General features: G+C 49.3%; 1 protein-coding gene across 1 annotated transcript in view; it reads left to right on the top strand.

The window, feature by feature from the left end:
• The window catches only part of LOC308175362 (neuropilin-2-like), a gene marked incomplete at both ends in the record, with an annotated part of 44,268 nt that overhangs the window by 30,720 nt on the left and 1,048 nt on the right, over positions 1-12,500 (top strand). The window contains 1 exon segment of the mRNA XM_080551039.1: positions 1,692-1,724. Within this exon segment, the coding sequence (XP_080407165.1) occupies positions 1,692-1,724 (33 nt within the window).

The raw sequence follows: 12,500 nt of genomic DNA, 5'->3' as shown, positions 1-12,500 counted from the left end.
AGAGAGAGAGAGAGAGAGAGAGAGAGAGAAAGCTCATAATATTCTCGTTGAAAACAAAAAAAATAATAGAAAGTAGGCCACAGGAGCCCCGCGGGTCTGGATTCTAATCTATGTTTCATTAGATCTCCCTCTCCTCTTATTGGTAAACACGGCTTCCACGGCTTCCACGGCTTCCACAGGAATTACTAGACAGACAGTACCCCTCCCCCCCCAACCTCCCCCAACCTCCCCCACCCTCCCCTCCAAACATGACAGCCCCCCCCAGTCCCTCCTGTCCCAAGAATTACTAGACAGACAGTACCCCCCCCCTCCCCCAACCTCCCCCAGTCCCCCCACCCTCCCCCAGTCCCCCCAGCCTCCCCTAGCCTCCCCCAGCCCCCCCAGTCCCCCCAGCCTCCCCCAGCCTCCCCCAGCCCCCCCAGCCTCCCCTAGCCTCCCCCAGCCCCCCCAGCCTCCCCTCCAAACATGACAGCCCCCCCCAGTCCCTCCTGTCCCAAGAATTACTAGACAGACAGTACCCCCCCCACCAACCTCCCCACAGCCTCCCCCAGTCTCCCCAGTCTCCCCAGCCTCCCCCAAACACACCAGCCCTGTCCCTCCCAACCTCCCCCAACCTCCCTCAGCCCCCCAGCCTCCCCGCCAAACACGCCGGCCCCCCTCAACCTCCCTCAGCCCCCCAGCCTCCCCCCAAACACGCAAACCCCCCCAGCCCCCCCCCCCAGCACACACTGCCTTGGACACCCACACCGACCCCCCCTCGTCTGTCCAAACCCCACTAGGGGACATTCTTATCAATTAATTCTGTTCAGCGTGTACACAACGGCAGTGCTAGCTAGCCCCCCCTGCCAAACCAACTCCCCCATGCCAACCAACCCCCTGCCAAACCACCCCCCACCGACAACCAACTCCCCAGCCAAACCAACTCCCCTGCTCCACGCGTTTAATTGTCTCCGCATTCCACCGCCTTTTCTAAATAAGCCTTCTATTTTCTGTCAGCCAGCTCTCCAACACACTACACACACACACACACACACACACACACACACACACACACACACACTGTACACACACACGCACACACACACACACACACGCGTGCCAAATGAGACGCAATTGCCTTCTCCCATGTCAAATGAGCTCTGTGAGTACCATTAGTTCTACCTTTTAAACTCTCAGTAAAACACCAATGGATGTCTCTCACAGACACACACACACACACACACACATCAGTGGACCTCTCCCAGGACGCCCGTATACCCCCCCCCCCCCACCTGCTTCCTGTCGTTGTCCATAACTGTCATCCATGGAGCAGAGGCCTGTTCATCATGAGGACTGATCGGTGTCTGTTTATGTGTGTGTGTGTGTGTGTGTGTGTGTGTGTGTGTGTGTGTGTGTGTGTGTGTGTGTGTGTGTGTGTGTAGCTCAGCGTACTCCCAAATGTATTCATTTATTTAGAGTTTCTCTGAACGGGAGCAGAACAAACACATTGACATATCGATTAAAACAATCAATCCCATCTCATCAATCATATCATATACAGTCATATCTATCCAGTGGGTCGCACCACGATGTAGCTTCCTCTGTGTGTGTGTGTGTGTGTGTGTGTGTGTGTGTGTGTGCGTGTGTGTGTATGCGTGTGTGTGTGTGTGCATGTGTGTGTCATGTATTAAACCTCTTCCTCTCTCCTCCAGAACCCTTCGCTGCCTTCCCTCCAGACATGACCGGTGAGTTGGACTCCCACGTCCCATAACTACTTCCTGTGCGAATGTTTGTGCTTCCTGCTTGTTGCTTAGCTCAGCCTGCGGCACTATAGCGGTCTTCGGACGCGTGGTTCTGGTCGCGGTGGTTCCTAGAGGGTTGTGGAGTCCTAGAGGGCTGTCTGTCCAGCTCCAGAAACAGTCAGTCAGAGTCCAACGTGGTGTGTGTTGGAAGAGTCCACCTTATTCTCCGTGGCTACACTGGTATCTGGAGAAAAAAAACGACAAATCCCATGAGCATCCGAGCATCGTCAGAGCATGGTGCCCTTGCATGCAGGCCTGAGGGATTGTGGGCCTGTTTGTAGTCCTCTCTCTTGGTAAAAACAAGGTGCAAAGAACCGTCAGGAAACACGATGCTGTTGTGTAACGACGGGCATGATGATGTGTCTTCCTACCGCTGCTGTTAAAGCATGTGTGTATTACTGTACATACCGAGAGAAGTGTGTGTGTGTGTGTGTGTGTGTGTGTGTATGTAGTTGTGTGTGTGTGTGTGCGTGTGTGTGCGTTCACATGACGTGTGTGTACCGTTATGCGTCCGTGTAGAGAGAGAGTGTGTTTCCATGACGATCGTTAGGAGTGTGTCGTGTGTGTGTGTGTGTGTGTGTGTGTGTGTGTGTGTGTGTGTGTGTGTCCGTGGCGTGTTCAGGACAGACCCTGTAGCGGTGGTCGGTCATGTGGCCGGTCAGCTGACCTGCGGTGTAGACAGAACATGGAATGTACTGATATATGACCCTATGACCCCTATGACCCCTACCCTATGACATCACACACGACAGACACCCACGATGCCCTGGGGCAATGTCCCACACCAGCCCAGTTCTCCTGTCATCATAACCGACCCAGGACTGAATGCAATACCATACATGGAGCCCCTCTCTCTCTCTCATTTTCTCTCTCTCTCTCTCTCTCTCTCTCCCTCTCTCCCTCTCTAGTTATGCTTACGCCACGTGAATGCAATGTGTAGTTTATTTCAGGACGCCAGTCGTTTTTTTTCCTTCTTCTCTTTCTTCTTCTTCCTCTTTTCCTTCTCCTTCTTCTTCTTCTTCTTCTTCTTCTTCTTCTCCTTCTTCTTCTCCTTCTTCTTCTTCTTCTTCTCCTTCTTCTTCTCCTTCTTCTTCTTCTCCTTCTTCTTCTTCTCCTTCTCCTTCTTTCTTCTTCTTTCTACCGTGCAGCAACAGATCCTCAAACAAACCAAGCCTGGGAGGGAAGCCGACAGGCTTACCAAGATTATGCCCCCGGTTTTACTGCTGCTCCTGGGGGGGGAGTGGAGAGAGAGAGGAGTGGAGAGAGAGAGAGAGGGAGGGAGGGAGGGAGAAGGAGAGAGAGAGGGAGAGGGAGAGGGAGAGGGAGGGAGTGGAGAGAGAGAGAAGTGGAGAGAGAGAGGGAGGGAGAGAGAGAGAGAAGGAGAGAGAGAGGGACAGAAGGAGAGAGAGAGAGAGGGGATTTTTTTGTGTGGAACTAGCAGGTTTTGTGGGGGGATTTCTCACTTGGATGGCGGTGGTTTATGTGGTACTTTGAGTGTGGGGAGGTGGAGGGGAGGTGGGGGGGGAAGGGGAGGTGGGGGGGGGGAGGGGAGGGAAGGGGAGGTGGGGGGGGGGGAGGGGAGGGGGGAGGGAGGGAGGGAGGGAGGGTGGAGATGGGCGCACTGACTTGAACTCCGGGGTGTATTCAACGAGGCGAAACGTTCTGAATGTGTTGCAGATAGAAATGTAATGGATAGAACTGACACAGCTCCTTATGCCGGTACATGACATATTCATAGATGCTCTGAATCTGACAGTCCTTTTCTATCAGAATCTATCTAGACAGTCTGTTTCTATCTGAATCTATCTAGACTGTCCATTTCTATCTGAATCTATCTAGACTGTCCATTTCTATCTGAATCTAGACAGCACATTTCTATCTGGATCTATCTAGACAGTCTATTTCTATCTGAATCCATCTAGACAGTCTATTTCTATCTGAATCCATCTAGACAGTCTATTTCTATCTGAATCTATCTAGATAGTCCTTTTCTATCAGAATCTAGACCGTCTATTTCTATCTGAATCTAGACAGCATATTTCTATCTGGATCCATCTAGACAGAACATTTCTATCTGAATCTAGACTGTCCATTTCTATCTGAGCGTGTTTTGGACACCGTGTGTTGTGCTGTTGGGCTGGTTTCCATGGTGATGATGTTTGGCTTGTGGCAGAGGAAGGCTGGCAGAGGAACGTGCATGAACACAGAAACACACACACACACACGCGCGTGTCGCCGCTGAAACCGTTAGCGCTCAGACAGAGAACTCCCTGCTAGCGCTAGCACTGTCTCTGCCGGGGTCTCGCTGACCCTACGGAGCGCCGCAGGGGTCAAATCTGACCGTGACGATCTTGATCCCGCTACTCAGCCCCTGGGCAGAATCTCTCTCTGCTAAGATAAGGGCTTTCCAATCAGAGTTATGAGATAAGACAGTTAAAAGAGAGGGTGTTTGAACCGTAAAGCCGGTGTAAGATGTTCTTTTCTCCACCCTCGGGGTGGATTTTGCAGAGGGATTTATTTAATTTTTTTCTTACACATGGCAGGTTTTTTTTCTTTCTCACACCGACTTAACAAACTATCGCAATTCAAAAACGAGATTTAAAATGTGGGCTTTGGATATCACGGCTCGCTTTAATCTCTCTGCTTCAGTCTGTCTATCCCCGACAACGTCTGATCTTTGCCGTTCGGAAAACAACTGCCGCTCCTTATCAGGAGCATCAGAACAGCTAAACCCCAAACTGCACCAGAGCTGCACAAAAGAAAGAAAAGACAAAAAAGAAAAGGCTTTGCATTGACCAATCAAAAGATCTCACACGGACGGAAAGATCCAGCATCGCATGAGCATCAGCGTGTCTATGTGCAGCAAATGTCTGTTTTGTTTGCAAAATCCCCCCCCCACCCCCCCCAAAAAATCAATCCAATAAACACAATCGATAACACAAAATGGCCGCCAGAGCGCTAGTCGCTAGTGAGTGACGCTAGCTTCGGCCTTGCATGCCCTCTCTCTCTCTTCTTCCTCCCCTCCCACCTAGCCAACTGTTGTCCTCTCCATCTCCACCACCAGGGGGTGCCGTGGTGCCCGGCGGTGGCGGTGGCGGTGAGCCCACGGTAGACACGGTGTCGTCCCCGCCCATCCCCACCTTCTGGTATTACGTAATGGCCGGCGGCGGTGCTCTGTTGCTCCTGGCGACCGTTGCCCTGGTGATGGCGCTGTGCTGCCGCCGCAGATACCGATTGGCCGCCAAGAAGAGCCAGCAGCAGCACTGCTGCGTGGCGTACCACAGCACCGCGGGGGGGCACCATTACCCAGCAGGCAGTGGGTTGGTGGGGCTGGGCCCCTCCTACCCCCCCGCCGCAGCCTCCGCCCTGGGGCTGGGCCCCCCGGCCCCCCCGGGGCTGGAGCCTATGCTCTCCATCAGGATGATGAAGGAGGAGGAGGACCGATACAACGGCTCCCGCTGCTGAAGGGGTTAACGAGGCTGAAGGGGTTAACAGAGAGGCACATAGGGACAGGGGGGTACTGGACAGACAGACAGACAGACACGGACGGACGGACGGACGGACGGACGGACGGACGTGCGGACAGACAGGCACACGCACAGACAGACGGACAGACAGAAGGACAGACAGACAGACAGACAGACAGACAGACAGACAGACAGACAGACAGACAGACGGACGGACAGACAAACAGGCACACGCACACGCACAGACAGACGCACAGACAGAAGGACAGACAGACAGACAGACAGACAGACAGACTCTCGTTGCCTCTGAGAAAGCACCGGAGGAAAGAAACAAAAAACTGAAAAAAAACATTTTGTGAGACTCTCTCTTCACGGTGCTTAGACTTTATACAAGACACACACACACACACACCCACACACCCACGCACACACACCCACCTATCCACCCACACACACACACACCCACCCACACCCACACACCCACCCACACACACACACACACACACACACACCTGCCCCTCAGTTGTCCTGCAGCCGAAGCATTGCTCCTCCGTCTGCTCCGTGCCATGTCTGCTGTGTGCCATGACGCCTCTCAGAGCGCTGAGGGAGGAAGGAGGGATGAGACATTCACTTTGTTTTTTATGAAAGGCAGAAAAAAAAGAAAAACAAGAGTTTTTCCCTCTCGCTGTGGATATCGGATCTGTTTGGACTCCTGGCGCTGCCTTTGTGGTTTAAGGCGGGGGGGGAGAGGAGGGGGGAGGGAGGGGGAGAGTAAGGGGGAGTTTGCTGCTGTGTCGGCGTTTCCCCTCTCTCTCTCTCTCTCTCTCTCTCTCTCTCTCTCTCTCTCTCTCTCTCTCTCTCTCTCTCTCTCTCTCTCTGTCTCTCTCTCTCTCTCTCTCCTCTCTCTCTCTCTCTCTCTGTCTCTCTCTCTCTCTCTCTCTCTCTCTCTCTCTCTCTCTTGTCTTGTTTACCTCCACAACATCACATCCCAGCCAGAAGCCTGTAGGAGAGAGTAACAGTGAGCGGTGGCTGGTGGTGTTTAGGGGGGTGGGGGGGGGGGGGTAGGAGGAGGAGGAGAGATCTGCAAGCCGCCTTTCACACTGGGGACTTAATCCTCATGCTCGTGACGAATCCTTGTGTACGGAGGAGAGGATGGAGGAACGCCAACACTACCGGCACGGCTGAGGAGGAGAAGAGGAGGGAGAGGAGAGGAAGAGGAGAGGAAGAGGAAGAGGAGAGAGAGGAGGGAGAAAGGAGGAGAGGAGAGAGAGGAGGAGGAGAGAGAGGAGGAGGGAGAGAGAGAGGGAGAGGAGAGAGAGGAGGAGGAGAGGAAGAGAGGAGGAGGGAGAGAGAGAGGTGGTAGGGGGGACAGACAGACAGACAGACAGGCAGACAAACAGATAGACAGACAGACAGACAGGCAGAGACAGACAGACAGGCAGGCAGACAGACAGACAGACAAACGGATAGACAGACAGACAGACAGACAGACAGAGGAGAGTGTGTGTGTGTCACTCAAACTCTACCAAGCATGACAGGCAGAGATCTCCTCCTCCGGTGTGTGTGTGTGTGTGTGTGTGTGTGTGTGTGTGTGTGTGTGTTCCCTAGCTTGACTCAACAAGGGTGTGACGATAATGGATGAAAACACAGGCATCTCCCCCGCGTGTGTGTGTGTGTGTGTGTGTGTGTGTGTGTGTGTGTGTGTGTGCATGTGTGTGTGTGTGTGTGTGCGTGACTGTTAGGAGGGAGTGTTTTCAGACTGGAAAGCCAATGGACCCTTCAGCTGTCTCTCTCTCTCTCCTCCGTGAACACACTCCTCCTTCCTCCTCCCCTCCTTCTGACTCTGAACAGGAAGTCAGACTCCGACTCCTAAGCCCCTCCCCCTGGGGGTCCACGTCCAGGTTGTCTGGGCGACCGACTTGCTTGTGACTGATTGTAAACAGTAAAAACATTGTTTTTATTTCCTCTCTGAAGGACTAAGAGAGAGACTGAACCTCTGAACTACAGACGTATTTCTAATTATGCAACAGACCTCTGAGTTAAATTACAGACATGTACAGAGTTACATCACAGACATTAACAGACCTCTGAGTTACATCACAGACATGTACAGACTTACAGTTTCTTATATGCAACAGAGGTCTGGAGCTGCCTTAGCCAATCAGCTGGCACGCTGGGATATGCCCCTCCCACTCTCTCTCTTCACGTTGGCCTTAACACTGGGGGCGGGGGGTTGGGCTACAGGGCTGTTCAGAGTATTACATTAACCTCTTACGGTGACATTTGACATTAAGTTGCCCTTCTGCCTGTGTAGTAACGTTGTAATTACACTAGTTATGACGCTGTATTAACATGTGGTCACATGGTTATGATGTTCATACAAACAACGTGTTTATATGATGTTGTTAGAAGGTTGTTTAACTTACGTTGTTGCCCAGGTCGAAAGGCGACTTCCTGTGAAGTGTTACTATCTTTCTTATCAGATGTCTCGATATACTGTGTCACATTTTTGATCACTGATTTGTTTTGTTTGTTACTCTACCTAACGGAAATGTACATGTCGATAGAGGATGAATATATTGTTTAAGAGTTTTAAGTGTAACCATGGCGGTGTCTACCATGCTTTTTTGTAACTGTCTTGTTGAATTATTGAACGTAACTCTGAGTTATTGAACGCACCCCGGGTCCGTTTATCAGGGTAATGTAATGGAGTTGTTGAACACTCTGGAACGGTGATAATGTTGGAGAGTGGAGTGAACGCGAATCACAGATAGTGCTGTTGGGAGAGCGAGCGATTTTATAGCTCAATTTACTTACAGATACAGAGACAGGGCTGCAGGGCATTTAGTTCTGCAGTTAACTTAACACATTTGGGCAGGCGGGAGTTATTTTTCACAGTTCCTCTTGCTGTGACATTACTTTTAAAGTGTTAGGGAGGTTGTCGTTTTTTTCTCTTTCTCCTTAGAAACTTCTCAGCTATCCATTTTAGAGACATAATATCATTTGTTGAGAGCCATTTGTTTATGTTTATCTGAAAATATGTGTGGTGTTACATAACATACTGCATATTACTAATGTGCACTTGACATGTGATGTTTATTCCAATAGTGTAATACAGTTCAATATCCCCTTGAAGAAACAACTTTTTTAATCTCGATTCTTGGCCCCACATGAAGCAAACCAGAAAATAGGTACATTACATATCTGTTCAAACTGATATACAGTATATGACAAAAACAACATCAGCGATGTTTTGGAAAATCCCACAATTCCCTGTGTTCTGGTGGAACAGGTGAAGATCACAAGACCGCGTGATCGTTATCGCTTTACTTCCATATCATTACGTTCAAATCCCATCATTCTGTCAGTTTGTTGGTTCCCCCTGCCTACCTTAATCCCATTGGTTGAAATCCCTTCCCTCTATCAAAAGCCTTTCACCCTATCATCCCCCTGTTCCTGAACCGTCTACTGAATAACGGCAGAGAGTAATCCTAATAGCCTAGGTCCAGCTAATAGCCTGAAAGCTAAAAGCCTAAAATTAATTAATTAATAGCCTGGTTCTGGCCTGTTTCAGCCCTGGTTCTGGCCTGGTTCTGGCCTGTTTCAGCCCTGGTTCAGACCTGGGTCTGGCTGTAGGTACAGCTAATAGCCTGGTTCTGGCCTGTTTCAGCCCTGGTACAGCCCTGGGTCTGGCTGTAGGTACAGCTAATAGCCTGGTTCTGGCCTGTTTCAGCCCTGGTTCAGACCTGGGTCTGGCTGTAGGTACAGCTAATAGCCTGGTTCTGGCCTGTTTCAGCCCTGGTTCTGGCCTGGTTCTGGCCTGTTTCAGCCCTGGTTCAGCCCTGGGTCTGGCTGTAGGTACAGCTAATAGCCTGGTTCTGGCCTGTTTCAGCCCTGGTACAGCCCTGGGTCTGGCTGTAGGTACAGCTAATAGCCTGGTTCTGGCCTGTTTCAGCCCTGGTACAGCCCTGGGTCTGGCTGTAGGTACAGCTAATAGCCTGGTTCTGTCCTGGTACAGCCCTGGGTCTGGCTGTAGGTACAGCTAATCCACCGTCAGGATCATTAATCTCCCCAGTCCGTCCGTCCGTCCGCCCGCTGAAGAATGTGAACAGAGATGAAGGGAGGATGAAAGGAAGGCCTCTCTTCTAAAGATAGACTTTCTCTGGAAGGCTTTTGGGGTCTAAAGGGGTTTGTTTCAAACACAAAAGCACATGAAAGCTCTTTCGCAGACAGGCAGGGAGGGAGGGAGGGGTGGAGGGAGGGAGAGAGGGAGGGAGGTAGGGACCACCTGACCCAGTATTGTCAGTGTTGGATGTTAGGTGGGTGAGAGAGCGGTTCTTGATCTCTGTGTTAATGCCATGCATAGACCGGGTCCAGAACTCCATAATATAACACCGCCCCGCTGCCTGGCAAGCTAATAGGATCATACTGGTGATGTAGCATTCCCCCACAGCCAGACAGCAGACGCTGCATGACTCACAGACAGAGCGTCTGCCAACCCAGGCCAGGATTATAAAACCTGCATCTTATGAGAAAATCATTCATCGTTATCGTCAACATCTTCATCCTCATCATCTTCACCATCACTGATATTGAGCCCACACAGGATGGATGGAAAACGTGTCATTTCTCTTTCTTTCTTCAGATCAGTATGATACAGGGTCCTCTAATATCTAATCTAGAGTATGTGGGAGTTTGGGATTCGTCCAGTTTATACGTAATGTTTCTGTTTTCCGTTTTCTTTCGATACTTTCGTTTTTTTTTGTTGATTAATTGTCAATTATACCTTTTAAATCATTTGTATTTTTCCTTATTCGACTGTTTTGTATTTTGTGCTACCACTGCAGGCTGTGTTCCTGTGCTAGCCAGCTCAGCATTGCAGTACAGATTTATGATTTATATAACCGTACAGCTCAAGCTTTCTCCCCCGTAAGCTACCCAGCTCCAATCAATGTTTTATTTAATTTATATACAGGAGTGATATATATATATATATCTTATTTATGAACTGCCACAGAAGCAGTTTCTCTTTCCAAACTTTTTTTGTGCTATTTGGAAAAGAAACTGCCATGTTGTCATGACTCGCATGACTCGAGTCTTTCCCGGTAGATTTGTTTTAAGCTCTTAATATTTCTAATTAGTTAATGGAGCTGTTCAACGTTTATTAACGGCCGCAGGAAGCACTTCTACTTCTTCTACTTCTTCTTCTTCTTCTTCTCCTTTGGCCTTTTATTTCTTTCCTTCTGCTGCTCCTCCTCAACGAAATATTAACAAGCTGGATCACTCAGAGGGGTCCTCGGGCCCGCGGAAAAGGGCCATGCAGTGCCAGAGCAGCCGTCTCTGCCAATGCCTGCAAAAAAAAAAAAAAAAAACGTCTCATTCTCATTTTATTCTTCTATCCTTCTACCTCTCCGTGGACAACAGGACGTTAGATGAGATCAAAAGCGTTTGTCGGGGAGCCGTGCATAGAGAGACATCTGGACCGCAGGGCTTTTATGACACACACACATACCTCTGACAACTTCCTGTCCACTCGTGTCTCTTTCCTGTTCTTCATGCTCACCGTCCTCTGAAGAACGGTTGATATACAGTTACATAACACATACATCATCATGTTCAAAGGATGAAGAAAAACCAAACTAGTGAAGGATGTCTGTTTTTATAGTTTGGGGAAACTACCTTGATGTCAAATTTTCCTTGGATTGTCTTGGATGCTTTTTTAACGTGTGTAATCAGCACCCCCTAATACCGCCATGTCCGGGGAGGGGTCACAGGGTCACAAGGTCACAGCAAGAGAGGAATCTGGGGTACACTGATGATGTCACAAATGCGTCATGTTTTTTCATTGGATGATTGTTGATCCTTGTAGAACGTCAACATGATCTGGCGCTGGGTGACCCATGGATGACCCCTGGGTGACCCCTGACCTGGCGTTGTTATGAGGTGTTGAATGGACCTATCGCTAAGCCACGCCCCAAAATAGAAATTGTCCAATCACATCACAGCAAAAGTCACGACAGGCAGAAAACTCGCTAATATCTGATGGTGAAAAGCTTCTAGACTAAATATTCTTGTCATCTTTAAAAAAACATGTCTATTACTTGCTGTGGTAAATCGAAATCTGACATTTGCCAACTAGCGCCATTGTAGGTCATTGAATGTCATTCAGTCACGGTCGGTCAGTCAGTCACAGTCAGTGAAGTGTTGTTTGTTTGTCCAAGTTTCCAAAGGGGGCGTGGCTTAGCGATAGGTCCATTGTGATGACAGAGGGTCTCTCTCTGTCAGGGTTGAACTGTCTTCTTAACGTCGTGCTGGCTGACTTGAGCCTCACTGGCGTGTTACTGTGTGCACTTTGCGTCCTCTTTGTGAATGTAGGGCCTTGACTGTGACTGTGACTTACTGTACGCCACCTTTAACGCAGCCTGTTTATCAAAGATATAAAGGAGTATTTTAGCCTGTCGAAAAATGTCATGGTCTTGGAAAATATATTGTGCTGGAATGTGATGATAATAAAAAAAGTGATATTTTTCTATTAAAAAACGACTTGCGTCGTATCTTGTCCTTGTCTAGCGTTCTCTCTCTCTCATTTTTTGTTTGTTAGTTTTTTGGGGGGGATGTTTGTGAAGGTTTTGCAGATGGTTATCTGGTAATGCGAGCTGGGGATTCAGAGATGGTATCGTGATCATGTCAGCCTCTTATCAGTTGTGTTGGTGCCCCCGTGTGAATGAATGTTCATCTGTGGTAAACCATGCTAGTGGAGGGCTATGAGTAGTGTGGTAAACCATGCTAGTGGAGGGCTATGAGGTAAACCATGCTAGTGGAGGGCTATGAGTAGTGCTAACCATGGATGTAGCCTTAACACTAGAACAGCCATGCAATTTTTTTTCCTACTATAAGAGCCACCGCGGGGGTCAAATGACCATAGTCTTTATAATGTGAAACTGCTACTTACACACAACGACCACTAGTTGGAGTGTCTTGGAAATTAGCCTGCCTCCTACACAGAAAAACTGCAAAATAGCTTTATACTAGCTTATCCTGATGTGATTTTGAAAATGTAAGGATACTCAGTGGTAGAATGCACATATCTAGGATATAAGTCTAAGTCATAAAAGGAGGGTCCTGAAATTTGATCGCGTGCAAATATATATTAAAAAATTTACTCACACCAATGGCTGTTCTAGTGTTAAACTTGAAGACCGCTGTTAGCTCCCTGTGCTAATGCGCAGGCTTTAGTTCGGCTGGCTAGCTC

This window comes from Nansenia antarctica, assembly GCF_963989245.1.
Source record: "Nansenia antarctica genome assembly, contig: SCAFFOLD_408, whole genome shotgun sequence".
NCBI lineage: Eukaryota > Metazoa > Chordata > Actinopteri > Argentiniformes > Microstomatidae > Nansenia > Nansenia antarctica.
This window is presented reverse-complemented; position numbering and strand designations above follow the sequence as displayed.